The sequence below is a fragment of the Ailuropoda melanoleuca genome, chromosome 2 (genome assembly GCF_002007445.2).
Source record: "Ailuropoda melanoleuca isolate Jingjing chromosome 2, ASM200744v2, whole genome shotgun sequence".
Taxonomy (NCBI): domain Eukaryota; kingdom Metazoa; phylum Chordata; class Mammalia; order Carnivora; family Ursidae; genus Ailuropoda; species Ailuropoda melanoleuca.
In genome coordinates, this window is record NC_048219.1 from 198,560,427 (window position 1) to 198,581,010 (window position 20,584).

The 20,584-nt window shown below is 57.3% G+C and overlaps 2 protein-coding genes across 2 annotated transcripts in view; one reads left to right on the forward strand and one right to left on the reverse strand.

Moving 5' to 3' along the window:
- Positions 1–19,111, reverse strand: part of ANKMY1 (ankyrin repeat and MYND domain containing 1) — a 45,109-nt gene extending 25,998 nt beyond the window's left edge. Inside the window, exons 1-5 of the mRNA XM_034642708.1 lie at positions 15,007–19,111; positions 11,811–11,985; positions 9,166–9,349; positions 6,208–6,351; positions 1,438–1,910 (exon numbers count right to left, since the gene is read on the reverse strand). Of these exons, the coding sequence (XP_034498599.1) occupies positions 1,438–1,910; positions 6,208–6,351; positions 9,166–9,349; positions 11,811–11,985; positions 15,007–15,871 (1,841 nt within the window). The 5' untranslated portion in view covers positions 15,872–19,111. The remainder of the gene's footprint in view (positions 1–1,437; positions 1,911–6,207; positions 6,352–9,165; positions 9,350–11,810; positions 11,986–15,006) is intronic.
- Positions 15,870–20,584, forward strand: part of RNPEPL1 (arginyl aminopeptidase like 1) — a 14,134-nt gene continuing 9,419 nt past the window's right edge. Inside the window, exons 1-2 of the mRNA XM_034642719.1 lie at positions 15,870–15,881; positions 16,249–16,364. Coding sequence (XP_034498610.1) covers positions 15,870–15,881; positions 16,249–16,364 — 128 coding nt within the window. The remainder of the gene's footprint in view (positions 15,882–16,248; positions 16,365–20,584) is intronic.

The window sequence follows — 20,584 nt, forward strand, 5'->3', positions numbered from 1 at the left end:
ACACCCCTGACTCATCGTCCCTTCACTTGTGCTGGGAGAGGGGCTCTCAGGAGGGGCCCTGGGCGGGAAGGAGGCCGGGCACACCTGCCGGTCTGGCACTCAGCACCAGTACTCCCATCCCACTTCCGTTCCTTCGCTTTTCTATTTGAGAAGATAACACGCAAGTCCCATGGCCCGTTGACCAGCACACACTTAAGCCTCCCGTGTACACATGAGCTCCTCCACAGTCAAGAATCTATGGATTTAAGGCAGCTTCTGTACCCAACAGTTATCAACAGTTACTGGCTCAGATGATGTCTGCACCACGGATGGACAGATGGGTGGGCAGGTGGGTGGGTGGAGGGGTGGATGGCTGATGGGTGGGCAGATGGGAGGATGGATAAATGGGTGGGTGATAGGTGGGTGGGTGATGGGTGAGTGGGTGGGTGGAGGTGTGGGTGGGTAATGCGTGGGTAAAGGGGTGGGTGGGTGATGGGTGGGTGGACAGGTGGACGGGTGGATGGACGGATGGACGGACGGGTGGATGGATGGAGGGATGCACGAATGTATAAGTACCAGCCACTTGTGCTTACAAAACATGAATTCTAAAACAGTTTAGTGATATCAGAGGACAAAGTTTAGTAAACAAATGAAAATATTCTTGAAAACTTTAACCTAAAAAAAGTCAGTTTTCATCAGGTAGCAGCCAACTTTTCCAAGGTTGGGGTGGGGAGGAAGGGGGTCTTTGGGGACCAGCGGAGCAGCTCCATCTTTCCCAGGCAGTTGGAGAAGCTAGAGCTCCACCAGCGCCCAGCCCACGCCTACCCCGCTCTGCCACCCTTGGCCCTCGGGGCTGATCCGTACTCAGACATCAGAGTAACAGCAGTCCCTTCTCCTTGTATGGACCTCGTGTGGATACCCGACCTACAGGACACCTAGTCACAGACGTGACCCGCGGAGGCTGGGCTGCAAGCACCAGTCGGCACAGAGGAAACACACACAGGGTCCCAGAACCAGGATTTGAACTCAGCCCCACCCACTCAGGAGTTGATCCTATTCCGCATCCCCTCGCGAGGCTCGGCGCTCTTCTAGGGACTAGCCTGGCTCCCTGCTCACCAAGCAACCTCCTGACAGCTCGTTCCCCCAAGAGCCGGTGAGCGGGATCCCACGTCCCGGTACTCTGTGCAAACGTGGATGGCCCCAGCACCTGCCTGCCCCCCACCCGCAACTCAGGGAGCGTGTCCCAGCTCACAGGCCAGGCACGGCTTTCCCTCCTCCTCCACCGCTGGGCTGCCTCCGTCAAACAGGAGAAGCACATTTGCTTTAACCTGACAAATAACCATGCAAGCTACTTAGGGTGGCCCCTCCTGGGGCCCAGCACTGAGCCAGGCCCGTCAGAGGAGGGGGGGCGCAGGCCTTCCAGGAGCTGAGGTGAGGAAGGACGGTGTGACAACTTACCTGAACTTGTAAGTTTGCTTCTGGATTTTGACCATCAAAGGGGTCTCATTTTTTATAAACCAGGGTTCTCCATCCTCAACAAAAGGAGGGATGTCGTTAAGGAAGATCCGGGCATCTAACTCTTTGCGGAAAGAGCAGGTCATGGGCAGGTGGCTGCTGTCGGTCGAGTAAATGTACATTTCCGGAGGCAGGGTTAGGTCATCATCCAGAAGAAACCGCTTGTAGTCATAGAAAAAAGGGTCCTGCTCCTTGTGCAGGTCCCACTCCATCTTCTCCTCGCCTGAGAGGCTGATTCTGGCAGGAGAGTGCGTGAGGAAGCCCGAGTACTCGGGGTAGTCGTGTATGGAGAAGCCGTCGGGGACCTCTGTGCACAGCTTGATCAGATGCTCCCTAAACCACAGCCCGACGTCCTGGCTGCCGTCGGGGTGGGTCTCAATGCCTGGCCCAAACCGCTGGTCTGCTTTGTACAGCCCCTGCAAAACAAAACTCACTGCGGCAAAAGAGAATTCAGCAGGGCCATATACTCTGCAACTGGTTTCTCAAAATCGGAAAATTAAACCTTCCTAAGAAATGTATTCATTCATTCAACAAACACTTGTGGAGGCTTAGTGTGCCCAACACGTTGGTGGAGAAAGGTGCTATGGGCCCGGGGTGGTCAGGGGTGGTCTTACTGGGAAAGTCAGGACACACCTGGGGGTCTCAAGGTAGAAGGGTGTCGGGGATACTGAGTGTGGGCTCATTTCAGGGAACCCCTTGCAGCACTAGGGGGCCCAGCCCAGGCACCCCAGCAGCGTGTGGGGTGGAGAAGTTGGGCACTGGGTCAGAGAGACCCCAGCAGGCATGAACTGAGAAGGCAGGAGGACGAGGGGGAGGGGGGAGGGGGAGGAGGAGGGGAGGGAACCCAGCAGAGTGCACGGATTCCTGGGCCTCTCTCGGTGCTCCCACTGGGTGGAACGGTGTCTGTGCTGGGTGGACGATGTGTGGGGAGGGAAGGGCCAGGAGGGCCTTGAATGAAAGGCAATGTCAACCCCCCCCAAGGAAACTTGGAGAAGGGCTCCTGCACAGGGTGCTCAGAGAGAGGCCCCACTTCCCAGGAGGGCCGCATGCTCCCTGCGCGGGCACCGGAGGACATCTGGAGGTCACTGGGAGGACCAAGGAAACAGCCTGGGCAAAGCTGTGGAGGCCTGACACGGCGGGGGCATCCAGGTCACTCCCAGGAGCTGTGCCCTCGTCTGCGCACTGGGCCGGGGCTGCTGTGTCAGAGCTCTCTGGCTGCAAGCCCCAGGGCTGGGCACTTGGGACGGAAGGCTCCGAGACTCACGACCCCACCCGCAAGCAGCCGCAGTCTAGAACAGGCCGCAGAGACTAAAAGAGCGAGCCTAACGCACTGAGGATGACGTCATTGTGCAGGTGGGGGGGCAGAGGTACTCCTGCAAGAATCTGCGCCCCAGCCACAGGGCACCACATGCCACCGCGGTCTGTGAAAGTGGCTCGGTGGGGCAGTGCCCGTTCGACCTGGAAGCTCCCCAGTGGCACTGAGGTGGCATGAGCCACGAGAGCACGGGCCACAGGGCAGGGAAAGGGGGTGCAGGGAGGCGGGCAGTTGGGAAAGCAGCTGCCGCAGGTCTATGAGGAGTCCAAAGGCACTCGTACCCCAAGGGCTGACCCAAGAGCTCCCCTTCCAGGAATCTATCATAAGGAAATAATCCCAGCATCATTGGAGCTATGGTCACGTGTACATTCACAACAGTACCTATGGCAGCAAACTCTAATAACACTAATAACTACGGAACTAATAAAATATAATCCTAATAATGGTTATGTCTAGGATGTAACATGCCACAGGCTTAAACATTTGTCTCTGATACACATTTACTTTGTGACCAAGGAACGCCCTCGTAGGAATGAATGCTTCCCAAAGATCACCAACAAAAGCGCGGAATGATTAATGAGTGAGACCGTTACCACTGTGCCCTTTGGCGCAACAAAGACCAGAGAAAAGCTCCCGTGTGGTCAGTCCTTCCCAACCAGCTGTAAGGACACGAGATGTCCGGGTGCTGGGAGACTGCAGGCAACCCAGGAAAGCGCACAGAGACACGCCCGCCGCCTAAGCGCGGAGGGACGGGCAGGTGCACGGCTCCCGGTTGCACGTGCAAAGATAAAGCTGTAGAAACAATCACCACTGACAGCAGAGGGCGCCAGAGAGAAGAGAAGGGATGGATGCTGGACTCCTCTGGATGGACCCTGTTTGCTAGATTTGCCTTCAGAAAAATAACAGTTTTTTACATAATTATAAAACAAGGTTAAAACAAGATTTTAAAAAATGAAATCCTAAAAAACGAAAGCAAAACAAGTAAGTACAGCTCTAGACCCAGGTGGTGGATTAACTGCACAGAGAGGAACTATGTCCCATGACTGGATTCGACATTCCCATGGGTAAGTCCCGGGACAAAAGGAAGGCAAAGGAGCCCTGAGTTGTTTTCAGGAGTCCTAGTGGGGGTCATGATGCTATGTTATTATTCTGAAACTGTCATACATATTTAATGAGGTAAACAAGAAATGTGAATGGCTAGAAGCGAAGATTTTTAAGACTAAGAGGACAGATATGCAAATACAATACCATGGCTGTTGCGTAAAAGTGGGCGTCGGAAAGCTTCCTGACTGCAATGTACTCAGATAAACCAAATATATCAAAATCCGTGAGTTTATAAAGATAAGAAAAAAACCAGGAAGCTCCACGGATCACTGCTGAAGAACGTTAGACAGCAATCACGTCACGACTCTGACCACCGGTGAAGAAAGGAACACGATCCAGTATCATTCTGCTTTCCCCATTAAACTACCTCCAGGTAACCAAACAGCTGATGGGATGTTGTAGATAAAAGAATTCTAGTTAATAAATGGAGGAGGAATCATAGATTTAGAATGTCACTGTCTTGCACCCTCTCGTGAAATAACGGCCATCAATATTCTCCAAAGTCATGAGAAGCGAGGCGAGACCGCCATCCTAACAGATGGGATGGGACTGCAGACCCCGGTCCCCACTGACCAACCCGGACATCACATGAAGAAAGACAACCAGACATGCATCTCTGCATGTGGTTTCTGACAAAGATGCAAAGGCCAGCAGTGGAGAAATGACAGTCTTCTCAACTGATGGCATGGGAACAACTGGACACCCACAGGTGGGGGCGGTGGAGGGAAGGAGGACAAACCCTTGCTTCGTGAAATGCAAAAGTTACCTCAAAATGGATCACAGACCTAAATGTCAGCGCTAAAACCATAACACGTTGAAGAGAACACAGACGAAAATCTTGGTCACCTTGGGTTAAGCTAAGATTTTGTAACTGGGATATTTAAAAAAACAAGAATTAGGAAAGAAAAATTGATAAGCCTAAGAGTGGCTTAAATGAAAACAACAGACAACACCAAGTGTTGACAGATGTGGAGCAAGGACAACGTTCACATTTGAGGGGCTGAAAGGGAAGGTGGCTCAGCCACTTTGGAAAACCACTTGGAGGGTTCCTATAACGCTTACCATACACCGAACATACGACCAGCAATCCCCTCCCAGGTATTGATCCAGATGCAAAGACAGATATACATGCACGTGAGGACTGATAATCAAATGTTCCTAGCAGCTTCGTTCATAACAAACAGAAACTGGAAAGAACTCAAACATGCAGCTCTCAGCGAATCAATAAAAACTCTGTATCATGTCCGCTCGATGGAATACTGCTGCATAGTAAAAGAAACGAATTGCTGACATATGCAAATATGTCGGACTCTCCAAAGAATGAGGCCCTACGCCAGAGGAAGGGCCACCTACGGCAGGGTCCCACTGACCCGAAACGACAGGAAAGGGATAGCTGGGCTAACAAGCGGAGCAGGGTCATGGAGGGCTGGAGGGTGAGGCTGGAGATTGACTCTAATGAGCCTCGGGGGCTGCAGGGGACCGTGAGTGCTTACGAACGCACGTGTGCACAGGACACCATATATAAACGTTTATAGCAGCTTGATTCATAACCAAGGCTGGAAACTAGCCAAGCCTCTGTCCGCTGGCAGGGGCGGCCGTGGTGGAGCCAGGTGCTGCCCAAGGGCTCAGCTCTAAGGAAGGAGCCATGGGCTCACTACAACGCAGAGGGACCTCCAATGCATTTTGCTAAGTGAAAGGTATACGTACTGTCTTTGTTAACAGGACATTCTTGCAGAGGCAAGTTATAGGCCAAAGGACGGGCCAAGGGCTGGGGTGGGAGGGGAGACCAAAGGGGCATGGGCGCTAAGGGGGGATGGAACAGTCCTGTGTGGTGATGGCGGTACTGGCCACACAGCTCTGTGCTTGAGAAACTGTACATACACTAAAGTGGGTGGGTTTTACTGTGAGGAAATAAAAGGAGAAAAGGTATCTGATCTGAAAGTTTCAAGACAATATATGTGGAATGAGCCAGTTTATGTATAAAAAACTAAACATTATGGTGCATTTACAGTGACTCTACAGGACATGCAGGCCTACTCTGGAAAATGGGATCGGGAAGAGTCCTGTCTTCTCGCTTGTGTCGTCTTCTTCTCGTGAGCCTTATTATTGTGTCTTATTACTGGTACTGTCTTAATCTTCAAAAATAAGAAAGCTACCACTCGTTACACAAATAAAATTCCCCAGAACCTAAATATCCTTTTATCCAGTGGCCTGGACACACAGGACCTCGCCCCTCCCCTGCACAAAGGGCACTTCCCCCCCTCCCCTGCACGCCGGGCAGCCCCGCCCCTCACCTGGAAGAGCCTGGCCTTCTGGTACATGGTGCCGTAGCCTTCTCGGTAGCTCAGATAAAACATGCCTGTGAAACTGGAGCCATCGGGCCACAGGTAGGTGCCCAGCCCATGGCGGTGGTCGCGGTAAAACTGCCCACGGTAAGACTGTGGAGAGAGCCCAGGGAGGGGGTGCCTGAGCAGCTGCTCCTCACGGCCCCCCAGAGCCTTCCAGGAAACCCGCCCCCCAAGTGGAGCCAGCATGCCAGGCTGGCAGTAGAGCGGACCAGGGCCGTGCTAGCCCCCACAGGATGTCTGGCCACAGGCCCCCTTCAAGTTGGGGTGCATAGCGTGTCTGTTAAAGACGGTCACCTACGTGACACCGAGCAGGTGCCAGGTGCTCAGTGCCCCAGAGGCCACCATCACTCTGGCCTGCCCTCGCTCAGGTGGGGGAATCTGGACAGGTGTTTGTACGGCCGTGACTGGGTTTGGGTGGGAGCCGTCTCCACTCAGGGGCTCTGTTGGACCCGGGCTCAGCTCCATCCTGCCTGGGTTCACAAGCAGCAGGCTGGCCTATGCACTGGGGGGGGGAGCCATCAGCCTCCAGCTCCCCTGAGTGACCCCAGGGGCGGGCTATTGTCCCTGGCTGGAAACACTGGTGTGGCTTTGATTTAGAATGCCTCCATACGGAGCCACAGATGCAGGCCTCTGTCTGCTCTTGTCCCAAGCCCCACAGATGTTAGGGGCGGGTCTGTCCCAGCCTGCCCCTCTATTGGGGCCTCAAGAGGGAAAAAACAATATGATGGCCGTTCTGAGCACTTTCCAACCACCAGACTGGACTCATGTATGGCTGGCAGCCTCTTTCTGCACCAGGAGCACCAGCAATGCTCACAGACCACTCTGGAGGAATGGGATGGCAACTGTTGCCTGCTTAGGGTCCCTTTTCTTTCCTCTGGTAAGGGAGAGGACTCCCCATGTGGTTGGTGGTGGACTGACCCCAGCCCCCAGGCACACAGTACCAAGCCTGGCCAACCCAAGGACTCCTGACCCCCCAGCCCCAGCCTTGACTTGGGTTTGGCCACAGGACATATGTGCAAGCCAGACCAGTGCCCCGCTTGGGCCTTTCCTCTTCCAGGAGTCTGTGATGCAGCTCCCATGGGCTTGCCAGATGGTGGAGGGTCAGTCTGGACCCCACATGGAGATGGGGAGAGAGTGGGCCCAACAGGGTCATTGGAATCCCTGGATCCAGCCCAGCCTAGGGCCACATGACCCCAGTCTCACCTGGGCTGAAGGTGAGCCCAGTAATGGTTCCTGAGGAGCTGGTCCAGCACAAGGACACTCACTGAGCAGAGAGTCACTGGGCTGAGACTGCCCATCTTCCGCCAGCACCCATCTCATTTGCATGGTTTGGTGGGGCAAATCAGAGTCCCAACTTTAAAAAAATCTTAACTTGCAAACTGTTTGTGTAGAACTGCAGGGGGGACATTTACCTCTCTGGTTACTCAGGTGTGTTTGCGTGGGGGGGGATTTCTGTCCTCCCCGGGGGACAGCCCCGGAGGGACCTTGTCCATCGTTGGCTCCATCCCTCCCCAGCCCTCCGCACAGACGGGGAGCCTCATCTCACCAGCTGGAGCGGACATGCTGGGTCCGGTTCTCTGAACACAGTTAACATGTTTAAGGTCACTGCTCGTGAGCGGCATGCCCTCTAGTCCCCCTGGCCTCTCCAGTTCGCGAGCTGTCCTGGCTGGACCAGCATCTGCTCAGTGGACCCGAGGTCCCTGCCCAGCAGTAATGAAGCTGGGGCTCCACCACAACAGCCCCCCAGCTGTGTTCTCCCTTCAGGGGAGAACCTGGGCTCTGCAGGACAGCACATCAGAACCGCCCAAAGCCACGAACGAGGCTGTGGGTACCACAGTGCTGGGGAAGGGGAGAAACTGGCTGAGGACTAAAACAACGAATGCCCCACAGGACTCAGGGCTTGGTCCCTGACGTCATGTGACTCGCATTTGTCAGCGCACACGCTTCAGCCCCAGCCATCCTGGCCTCCGTCCGTCCTGGTCACAGGAGGTCTGGAGGGTCCCCTGAGCCTGGTGTGCATTCCAGGCGAAGGACCCGGCCTGAGCCAGGGCCCCACCAGTCCACTGCCCCTAGAGCTACTGAATCAAAATCCCCTAAAGGGACATCTTCCCACCTCACACTACCCATGCTCTGAAAGTCTCCCCACTGGAAGAGCAGGCAGCCACACCCGGGGTGTCTGTCACGGTCCTGCCCCAGGCCACGGCTGCTCCACCCTCCCAGAGGCCCCAAGGGGAGCAGCTTCCGCAGCCGGTCCACCGGGGTCTCCTCTGGGGTCCTGGACGCGGCCTACTTGCGGGCTCTAGAGCGTGCTTTCAACTGATAGTTAAAAAGATCCTTTCCTTCTGTTTAACCTTAAATACAAGGCCATTTCACCAACATAAATACAGCTTGATACAGTAATTTGTGATCTTAAAACAGTTGCCCAGAGTAAGAATGTATCTCTAGTCACACTTCCCAACCTCGGACCTGGGAACACCCAGGGCAACTGCGGACATGACCCCGGAAGTCTGTGAGAATGTTTCTCTCCAGACATTTCTCAAGTAGGAGGGACATTAGCCTAGCACCTTCCTGCCGGTGATCTGCACGTTCAGCTCACATCCCTCTTAGAAGAGGAGAGACCAGGGGCGCCTGGGGGGCTCAGTGGGTTGAGCGTCTGACTCTTGACCTCAGCTCAGGTCATGATATGTCAGGCTCTGCACTGGGCATGGAGCCTGCTTAAGACTCTCTCTCTCCCTCCCTCTGCCCCTCCACTCCCCTCCCTCTCTCCGTCTAGAAAGAAAGGAAGGAAGGAAGGAAGGAAGGAAGGAAGGAAGGAAGGAAGAAAGGAAGGAAGGAAGGGAGAGGAGAGACAGCGGTGGCTGGCTGAGCCTGGCCAGGAGGGAAACAGCAGCGGGAGCCGGTTACCTCGCCTGTGGGCCAAGAGAATTCACCATGCCCCAGCTTCGTGTCCAGCCCGAAGTCCCCTCGGTACACACAGCCGTCCTGCCACTCCTGCACACCCTGGACCAGCTGGATGTAGGCCTCCTTCAGGTCCTGCTCCCCAGAGGGACCCTCGGACTCCTCCTCCTCCGGGGCCTCTGGGATGTCCCTAAGGAGGCGAAGAGCAGGGGAGGGAGGACCCACACTCGCACCGGCCTGAGGGGTGACGGTGCAGAGAACCACATGCCGTCTCAGTTCTTCCTCCCAACAACCCCCTCAGGGCAGATGCTGCCGCTCCCCCCTTTCTGCAGAGAGGGAAACTGAGGCACAGTGGTGCAGTGATGGCCCAAGTCACACAGGAAGTGTGCAGCCCTGTGTCTGTCTCCTGTGGCTAAACGGCTGCCAGTGCCCTGGAGTCAAGACCAACTCTACTATCTAGAAGCTGATGGTTGCCCCCCTCCAGCTGTGTGTGGGGCAAGCCGTGTGTCCTCCACCGGCCCAGAGTGCCCCTGGCAGGGGCTTCTCTCGGGAGCCGGCAGCCTGGCCCACAGCTGGGCAGGAGGTGGACACTCAGCAGACACGCATGGACCAATGAATGGTCTAAAGGAGGAGAGGAAGCTTTGGTCCAAGAGGAGCAGCAAGCTGACCAGTAAGACAGACCAATGGAAGGCCGCACGGATGGATGGGTGCACAGCAAGGGGCAGAGAATGGGCACCAAGGTGAATTTGCTTCTTTTCGGCTCTATCTGAAAGTACAAATCCTGACTTAAAAGGGGACCTACTCCTACCCCCCCCATCACACACACACGGCCCCTCTCTCTGCCTCCCTCTCAAGGCGAAAGGGCTCTCTGGGGACGCTGCATCTTGGTGTCTCTGGTCTACTGACCTGTGCCACCGTCAGGTGGACAGTCTAGCTGGGCTCCTCAAAGCACAGAAACCTCCAGACTTTGAGCCCCTCCCAGCCAGGCCTCCCATGCCAGCCGTGAGCCACAGAGGCTTAACAAAGCATTGCCCAGAGAAGAAGGGACGCAAAATCTCCTGTGAACACAAGAGTCTCCATTTGCCACGTCATGTGTCTGCAGGAAGAAGCCAGGAAAAGTGGACACCCACATGCAACAGTGATAAAATCTGGGGGCTGATTCAGTTTGTTTTTTCTTTGCTTACCTGTGATTACAGGCTGAGTGTGTCCCCACCCTCCCCCGCCAAACACAACCCGATACCGGAGCCCAAATCCCAGCACCCCACCATGTGACTGTACATGGAGACTGGATCTTCACAGAGGTGACCGAGTTAAAGCCTCATCCGATGGGACTACTGTCCTTGGCCAAGGGGAAGTGTGGACACAAAGAAACCCACGAAGAGAAGGTGATGTGTAGACACAAGGAGAAGACAGCCATTTACAAGCCAAGAAGAGTGGCCTAGGGCAGAGTCCCCCTCACACCCTCAGAAGAAACCACGCAGCCCACATCTTGACGCTGGATTTGCCACCTGCCCACTGAAAGACAACGCCTTTCTCTTGTTCAGGCCACTCAGCCTGTGGCCACCTGTCGCAGCCCCAGCACACTCATACAGCACTTATCTTCCCACTTGGCTGCATGGCACAAATCCTACTTAATTAAACCAAAAGGAGCAAATGGAAATTTCCCTGCAGACGCCGTTCCCAGTGAAGGCCAGCCTCCTACTTCACAGATGGACCTTCTCACTGCGTCTTCATGTTACGGAGAGAGAAAGCTGTAGCTGTTCTTATAAGGGCACTAATCTTATCATGGGGCCCCACAACCTCATCTAAATCGACTCCCCAAAAACCCCATCTCCAGGGCTGGGTGTGCAAGTGTGTGGAGGATGGTTGATGCATGGAGGGGTGTGCGGGCCAGGGGAGAGTAGGGCGGCCTGACAACCGGGGTGTCAGGCTGGAGCCTGGGGACTGGCAGGGGCCAGAGGGAGCGGGAGCGACTGCAGGCAGAGCGGATCTTCTAGGACCCCAGCCCCGTCCTCCACCCGGAATGCACCCCAGCTCAGAGGACCCTCCAGACCTCCTGTGACCAGGACGGAGGCCAGGATGGCTGGGGCTGAAGCGTGTGCTGAGCTGCTATTGATGAATGCGCGTCACCAGGACATTGGGGGTGAGGGCTTTAACATGCATTCTGGGAGTGGGGGAGAGCAGGGGAGACACAGTCCAGTCCATCACAGGAACAAATACGATAGGATTACAGGGTGGATTTCACAAGATGCCAAGGTAAGGTTCTGAGGGCAGCCCCCCGCCCAAAGTAGACCTGAGATGTGTCAGCTCTCAATGTTATCACTCTGAAGGAGCTGTACCAACTTGGGGACGCCACAGTGTAAAGCAGATGTTCCTAAGGCCACGAGGAGGCCACATGGAAAGGCAGAGTGGGCGAGCTAGGAGTGTGTGGACACCGGGCAGGGGGCTCCAGTCACCCAGTTTGTAATTTTCCTCAGTGGTTGCTGATACAACCTTGAGATTTTCCTTTCTCTCCAGAGACACGTTTTTGAGGGGCAAACTAACTTTGAGCGGTTTTTTAACACCTGCCCCAATGCTGGATCCCAGCTAAGTGGCCCCCAGGGTCAGGCTGGGACGCCCCTGTGGGAGCGAGCCCCCACCCGACCCCGCACCTCTTAGTAAAGAGTATCTTCATTGCCCTGGAGCTCTCCGGGGTCCCCAGGTCCTGGGTGGCGGCAGCAGGCTCGCCGCCGCTCCCCACCAGCTGATTTTCATAGACGTCAGCATCTGGGAGTTCGTAATAGGAGGCTGAGTTATAACTGTTTTCCATGCCTCTCGGCTCCGAACCTGGAAGCAAAGCCAGGGACCCGCATTCGCCCTCAGAGCTCCTGGCGGGCGCCCAGGAACAGGTCCACAGCCCCATCCGCCTCAGAGAAACAAAGCCCCCTCCCCCCCCGCCGTCGACGCCCCTATTCTATTGGAAACTGCCAGAGAAACCTTCGCCAGCGCCCCGAGGGGGTCCCTGTCCCTCCCGTGGGGCGGAAACCACATGAAGGGCGGTTGAAGCCACCCTCCCACGACCTCTTAGGGCCCTGTGTTGGGGTCAGTATTGAGCCTGCTAATGGCCCAAGAGGGGCCACGAACAGCAGGTGCCCCCTCCCGCACGAGGCCTCTCTGAAGCCAGCCCGAGAGGGTGGACGGACAAGTGCGGGGACACGGCCCTCACCCGACCTCACACTCACAGCCTCTCAAACCCGCCGGGTCCCAGATTTCCTGCCCGCCCCGGACCCGGGAGGACAGAGGGGCCAGGCCCAGGGGGCGTCGGGTCCCCCCGCACAGGCCGCCCTCGCCGCCCGGCAGAGCTCCCGGACACGCCCCTTCCCAGCTGCCCGCTCTCCCGCCGGGATTCCGACCGCACCCCTGCTGCTGGGCCGCACCAAGGCTCGGAGAGCTCGCACCCACCGCTCCCGGTCCGCCCAGAGCTGCGGCCACACAGAGAAGCCCCGCGCAGCGCGTGGAGCCCAGAGCGTCGGGTTTCCCTGGAGACCCGCCCGCCGTCCACGTGCACGCCGCGGCTCGCGGCCTCCGCCAATCCCCGCGCCCGGCCCCGCCCACGGGCGTCCTCGGCCGAACGCGGGGCGCCCCTCTGTGACCTCACTAGGCCCCGGGCGCGTGCGTGCCCGCCGAGCCCCCCCACGCCTCTGCGGGAGCCGGCCCGCGGGTCTCCACCGCAGACACCGACGTCCACGTCCAGCAGAGGACGGGGAGCCAGCTGTGGGCCAAGGCTCCCCGGGGGGAGCGCTAAATGCTCCAACGCCCCCGTGAAGAGAGCACGGGGACTGTGCCCGTGAGACACCGGAGGAAACAGAGGCGCAGTGAGGTTAACTTGTCCACCGCCACGTGCCAGCATGCCGTGGAGTCAAGATCTGATCGAGCTCTGCCGGACTCAAAACCCGGTTTTTGTCGGTTCCGTCCAAGTGCCTCCCACAGCAGGCACGGAGCGGGAGCTCCTGGTCCGGTGCGGGGACAAGGCGACCTAGGGGCTCTAGGTCACGGAGACAAGAAGGATGAGCTGTGTGGACCGAGGCGTCACTGGGGAAGGCTGCGGAGAGAGGGGTCCTGCATGGGTTTCAGAGGATGCGCAGGAGCTCTCCGAACGAAGAGAGTGCAGGGCGCAGTGCAAAGAACCGGACTAGGGTGCGCAGAGGCACAGCGCAGTGTGGCAAACAGCTCAAGGGCTGTCTGCTTCTGAAGCTATTGGAGCCTCTGGGACAGAGGCGGGGCTCCCTGCACGCGCAGGGCCCGGGGTCTTCAGCCTAGGCTGCCCTCGAGAGCAAGGGGAAAGGGATAAGCAAAGCCCCTGCCCAGTGCCTTCCCCAGTGGCTAGATTTTGGCTACCGCTTATCCTTACCGCTACTCAGGTCTCATCTCTCTGCTCTGCTCCTCCAACCACAGCTTGGGAATTTTAAGCACAAACTAAACTCTTTAAAATTCCTTTGCGGGGCGCTTGGGTAGCTCAGTGGATTAAGTGTCTGACTCTTGATTTCTGCTCAGATCATGATCTCAGGATGGTGGAATCGAGCCCTCCACATGGGCCCTGTGCTCAGCGCAGTATGCTTCTCCCTCAGCTGGTGCCCCCACCCCTGCTCTCTGTCTCTAAAATAAAATCTTTAAAAATGAAATAGGGACGCCTGGGTGGCACAGGGGTTGAGCGTCTGCCTTCGGCTCAGGGCGTGATCCCGGCCTTATGGGATCGCGCCCCATATCAGGCTCCTCCGCTATGAGCCTGCTTCTTCCTCTCCCACTCCCCCTGCTTGTGTTCCCTCTCTCGCTGGCTGTCTCTATCTCTGTCGAATAAATAAATAAAATCTTAAAAAAAAAAAAACCAGTTGCTTGATACCTTTAAAAAAGAGAGAGAGAAAAAGAAGAATGGTGAACTTCAGAATATCCTACAAACTTGGTAAGCCCTATCATCTGTTGCAGGTTGAATGGCATCCCCCCAAAACATTGTTTAAATCCTAAGCCTTGGTACCTGTGAATGACCTTATATAGAAATAGGGTCTTTGCGAATAATCAAGTTAAGAGGTTATACTGGATTAGGGTGTGCCTTAAAGTAAACAACTAGTGTCCTGATAAAAAGAGATTTGGAGACCCCAAACACACAGGGAAAAATAAACTTGTTACTTTAAGCCACCGATTATTATAATCAGAAAAAAATGTTAACTATTATTAGAATGAAACAAAGTACAATATCATTGTGTACAGGGTTGCATGACAGCTACTTTTCACTGAAACTGGTCCCCAAAAGACATCCCTGAAAGACACCGGCCATCAGAAAAACCTCCTGAATAAGTCGTCTTATGTGGCAACTATGTGGATATTAAATGATTTTTTTAAAAAGAATTTATCTATTTGAGAGACAGCGCACGCACGCAGGGGATGGGGAGTGCCTTAGGGAGAGGGAGAAGTAAACTCCCCGCAGAGCAGGGAGCTCAACTCGATGCTTGACCCCAGGACCCCTGACCCCAGGACCCCGAGAACATGACCTGAGCTGAAGGCAGACACTTAACCCACTGAGCCACCCAGGCGCCCCTAAATGATGTTAGTTTTTAAAAGTTACAGTGATTAACCAAAAATGAAGAAGAAAACAAAAATACTGGTATGTGAAGAAATGATGAAAATTAAACAGCAATAGTTTTATTTCTTATGAACCGTGTTTTACAATAAAAGGGAAAATAAAATGCAGAAATTACAAAGGGCAATAATTAGGAAGCAGAAAAAAGGTAACAAACATAAAGCTGTGCTAAACGGCACCTCAGCCGGCAATACAACGATTATTTCCTAAGAGGACGCGAAGCCAGGCAGCCTACCAACAAAACGATACGGAGGACCCTGGACTGGACCCGCTGTCCTCTGCAGTGAAGCCGCAGCTGGAAGAGAAGCCCATTTCCCCGAGCCCAGCTGGGGCCCTGCTGCCCGCCCCCTTCCATGGCCGGACCCGCTCCGGAACAGGTCCCCGCGCCTGTGAGCCGCCCCCCAAACCCCACCCCCCACCCTGGGCGCAGGGACTGGCACTGTAGCTCTCAAAGCCCAGCCCCGCAGGTCGGCCCCGGCCGCGATCCGCCCAGGACGCCCGGAAGAGAGCTCCGCCCTCCTGCGCAGGGCCGCAGCTCCGGGTCCAGCTCTTCCCCCCAGGGACCGCCCATTCATTCCCAACGTTCCCGCCCCGCCCGCCCTGCTGCGGCCAATCCCACTCGCCCGCCCGACCGCGAGCCAAGCCAATGGCCGCCATGCCCACCCGCAGCCAATCAGAGGACGAGCCCCGCTCTGCCCGGCCAATGCGGAGGCAGCCAGGGCCCTGCGGGTGGGACCCTCGGAGGCCTTTGAACCCCGGGGGTGCCCGGCGGGCCGCCCGGCCGCCCAAATTAGTCCCGTGGGCCGGGCCCCGGGCGCGGGTCATGGACCCTGGACAAGCCGGTCGCCGCGAGGTCCCCGGGGTCGCCTCGCCCGCGCCGCCGCCGTTCGTGCGCGTCGCCCCCTCGCTGTTCCTCGGGACTGCGCGCGCCGCGAACGCGACGGAGCTGCTGGCGCGTGCGGGAGTCACCCTGTGCGTCAACGTCTCGCGCCAGCAGCCCGGCCCGAGCGCGCCCGGCGTGGCCGAGCTGCGCGTGCCCGTGTTTGACGATCCCGCCGAGGACCTGCTGGCGCACCTGGAGCCCACCTGCGCCGCCATGGAGGCCGCGGTGCGCGCTGGCGGCGCCTGCCTGGTTTACTGCAAACGGCCGCAGCCGCTCCGCCGCCGTCTGCACCGCCTACCTCATGCGGCACCGCGGCCTCAGCCTTGGGGCGGGCCTCCCAGGTGGGGCGGGGCTCCCAGGTGCGCTGGTCTTCCAGGTGGGGCGGGCCTCCCAGGTGGGGCGGGGCTCCCAGGTGCGCTGGTCTTCCAGGTGGGGGCGGGCCTCCCAGGTGCGTCGTCTTCCAGGTGGGGCGGGCCTCCCAGGTGGGGCGGGGCTCCCAGGTGCGTCGTCTTCCAGGTGGGGCGGGCCTCCCGGCGTTCGGGGCGTAGAGCACTTTGCGGTGCCGCGTTCAGCCTCTGCCTCTCCTTTGCAGGCGGTGAAGAGCGCGCGCCCGGTGGCCGAGCCCAACCCGGGTTTCTGGTCTCAGCTGCAGAAGTACGAGGAGGCCCTGCAGTCCCTGCCCCGCCTGCCCGGGGAGCCCTCGGGACCGTGCTCTGGAACGAGAGGAGTTTCAGAATGAGCCCTAGTCCTTCAACCCTTGGAGAACACCCAGCCCCCAGTGCAGGGCGCATGGAGTTGGAGGTAGTTGAACCGCCGACTGAAGGGGGTCTTGCTCTTCCTTCCTTACTGTCGCACAATTTTCCGCTTCTTCCTGAAATGCCGCGCGAGTGTTTCTGTCTCGTTTGACAGTGCTGCGGGAGTGTGTCCTCTGAAGAGGGGACTGGAAGCCTCCCTTCCTTGGTCAGCAGGTTTACCGGACGGGGCTTGGTCAGGAAAATCAAAACCACGTGAGTAATTTTAGGCAGAAAGGTACTTAATACAGAGAGCAAGGCCAGGGAGCCAAGGTCAGGAGAGGGGAAAGTACGGAAGTCATGGAGACCCCCGCCCCCAATCCTGGCTGCATGCCTTTCTGATGTGGGCAGCTCCTGGAGGACACCAGGGCTGCTGGCAAAGCCTTGTGCCTGCTACCTGTTGGAGCCATAGGGCTTTTCCCAAACCTCACAGTGGCCCCATCTCAGAATCCGCAGGAGATCCAGACCTGTAACTGCTGCAACACACAGGCCAGGATGTGAGGCTTCCTGCTGACAGCCTAGGGCCAGTGCCCACCTCCTGCCTTGCCGCCCTCCCAGTTTCCACAGCAGTGCTGGGCCCTGACCTTCATCCCACCGCCACCCTCACATCAAAGATGCACCCGCCCCCTGTGCACTGAGCGTGGTGATTCCTCCTGTGGTTCAGCCACACCTCACCTGATTCTGTGGGCTAAAGACTATACCAGAAAATTAATCACCATCAACACCCCTTAAGTAAGATAGCAAGAGGGAAAAAAGGGGGAAACTGGGTTACAATGTGAATTACAGAAAATACAGTCCCTGGTTAATATATACCACTATATACATAACAAGTAATTAATAAAATATCGTAATTAGTGTTTAATATTTCCCCTCTCCACTACTCATTTCATGTTCTCCTCAGCCAGCACCTCGCTGGTCCTGGTCTTTCCTGGTGAGGTGACTCGAGCCTCCATTCTGAAGGTCCCTGAGTGGCCCTGCCTGCGTTGGGCCTGTGGCCTTCCTCAACTCGTCCTCACAGCAGGGAGCTCTGGAGGCTTCAGGAGAATGTCCCAAGCTCAGCATACTCCTGACCCCACTGAGCATAGCCATGCTGCTCCTGCAGAGTCAGGACCGGGCACTCCACCCAGCAGAGCAGCCCCGGACTGGCCTGTTGCCTCCACCACCTGAGGAGCCCGGAGTGGCCAGGTGGTGTCTCAGCCTGCTATCCAGGGGGACACCTGTGTCCCTGGTAGAAGCATCGTACCTGGGAACAAAATCTCTGACCCAGGAGAGCCCAAAATTGTGGGGATGGGAAGCTCCTGCTTTGTGAGTGAGGCACTGGGATGGTGGTGAAAGGGGCCCCCTTCCCACCCCTGTTACACCTGCATCTGGGTTCTGACTGTGACGGGAATGACACCCTCCACTGGTCCCTGGCTAGAAGCATGTACCACACCTTGTAGGTTGGCACCTAGCCCCTTGCAGTGTCACCAGTGAGCAGCTCCCGCCCCCATGTGCTTGCTGCCTGTAATCCCTAAGTCCAGTGACCTGTCTTCAGCTCACTATAGCCAAGCCACCTTCTACCACCCTCGTGCAGGGCTTGCCTGCTGCCGTCACTCTCTCCAAGCCCCTCAGAGCTCCTGTCGCCTTGCCATCAACCCCCTTCCATGAGGAAGCTCTCTCCACTTGGCAGGCGAGGCTACAGTGGCTCGGAGGTGAGCTGAGCAGTTTGCCAGGACCCGAGTCCAAGTTTTTACACAGCATGCTCATGGCACCTTTGATGGGACATCCCCCCGACTGGCTGACCTGGCCCTGGGTAACGAAGGTGCAAGGACGACAGAGCTGGGCCACGTTGAAAGACATCTGTGGGCCACATCAGTGTTTTACCCACCAGTTCTGTTTGAAAAGCTCTCACCTGCAGCCCCATTCTCCCAAGGACCTCTGCCTGCCCCCACATCCTCCCAGGAGGTAAGGCCAGGGACCTGCTCTCCTCCCTGGCGCAGTGCACCTGAACGGTGGTGCCAGTCCATGAGCATTAGGGGAAGGCTAGGTGTAGGCAGTGTTGACTGCTTCAGCCCACCCAAGCCAGCCAGGATTTGATCACCGGAAGACTGGAGTATGAAAATTCTCCAGTGGGAGAAACCCCAGCCTCTGATAGCCCCGATTCCACCTTCGTCTCTCTGGGTCAGGTCAGGGTGGGGAGAGGGGGAAGTGCGTTGCAGCTGCTCCCACCCTGCATCCCCTGGACAGCGGCTCTCCGGAAGGCTGCAGTGTAATGCTTCCTCCTGCTGCAGGGGAAGGGAGGGCAGCCGCACCGGCTACAAGGAAGGTTGGGGCTGTGCTGAAGGCACTGTCCCCTGTAGGACAGAGACAGGGTACAGACTGAGGACAACCACAGCCCTCCACCTGTGGGCCTCACAGTTCACGAGGTGCCTTAGTGGGCTGCTTTCAATCCTACAAAACAGATGTTTGCTCTAGAACTGGCTTGTGTTGGCTTCTTACGTAAATGTGGGGTAGCAGGCACCACCACCCGGAGAGGAGCGGAGGTAACAGCTGTGGACCAGCAAGGCTGCCCCACTCCACCCGTCCTATGTGCAGAGCTGGCCTTGGGGAGATGTCCAGGGCCCTCCAGCAGAGAAAGGATATGTAACCCCTACTTCCCTAAGTCCAGGGGACCAGGAAGACAAGCCCCTGATGGCTTTTGAGGGCACAGATGGTTGGTCAACCTGCCTGAGGGGACGAGGGCAGGCTAGTTTGGGTACCCACATGCAGTCCTGATGTTCCTCCAGCCCCAACCGACTGGCCTGGGGGAAGGGGCTCAGGGAAGCTCCTAAAACTGGTAGTACAATCTAAAACCCTCTGCCCTTGGTGCCTCGGGACCCTGCCACGTGGGCAGGCACTGGGACACTGAACTTAGAGAGGACCACTTAGACCCCAGCTCTCTCCTGAGTCTTAGATGTAGAACTGACCTCCTCCTCCAGGTGACTACATGAGCCCTGGGGTTCCTGGGGCAGGCGGGGGATTGTGTTACCCCAGCTAAGAGGACCCATGGGGAAATTAAAGCAATGCTTGAGTGCACATGCTCCACATTGGTGGACCTGGTCCTCACGCCCCGCCAACCATCCCTCCCGCCCCTCCCCGGCTTCCAGGGAGGAAGGCAGGCGCCATCACATGGGTTACAGATGGGGACAGAGTCCAGAAGAATTACATGCTACTGGGGGATGATGCCTGGGTGGTGCAGCTCCTGCCCCCCACCACGACTGAGCAGAAGAACAGGGTGAGAGGCTATGTTTGCCCTTCCAGGACCCAGAGCCCCTCCTCCCCAAAGATGTGGATTCTTACATCCTGGTAATGGCACCATCTTGGTGGCCACTCTTGTTGCATGGCTTCGGGTGGATCTTGAAGCCTCCCTGGTGTGCAGCCCTCTCCTCTGGGCCCAGGGCTCTGGACAGGACCCCGCAAAGTGGGATGGGGAACAGGCCAGATCCCTGCTACCGCCCCAGCGCTCACCTCCTCAGCAGGGGGTCTCCAGCCTGCCAGCCCTTAAGGCAGCACCGCTGCTATGATGGAGTGTCCACTCGGACCAGCACAGTTGCCACTAGCCACACAGGACCCTACACACGTGGAGACCTCGAAATACGGCTATGCCAGGGAAGAACCAAACTTGGGATTGTATTTCATTTAAATCGAAATAGCCACGCATGGCTAGTGCTACCTTATCAGACCGCACAGCCCTAAGGCCCCCAACTCCACCATGGCCCACAACACAGACCACTGGTCTCATGGGGGTGGCGGTGAGGGGGGCGTGTATACACTTCCCGGCTTTGCAGAAGCAGAGACCACACTGGGCAGATGTTTCTCACGAACCGAGCCCACAGCAACCCTGAGGAGCCGCGTCAGGAAAGCACAGGGCTTGGGAGGCCACTTGGCCACCCAGTGCGCCCTGGTCCTCCAGTGCACAACACCCCTGGCACCCGCGCCCAGGACCCCCTCGCCTTGCTGTCCAGCCCCGCGCACTTGGCCCCCGGCCCCCCGCACACAGCTTCCCTGGCTCCCAGGGCGGCCTAACCCCCCACATTGCCCCCGGACCTGCGCACAGCGTTCCCCGGCCCCCTGTAGAGCTCCCCGGACCTCCGGTCCCCCGCGCGCGTCTCCCCCGCC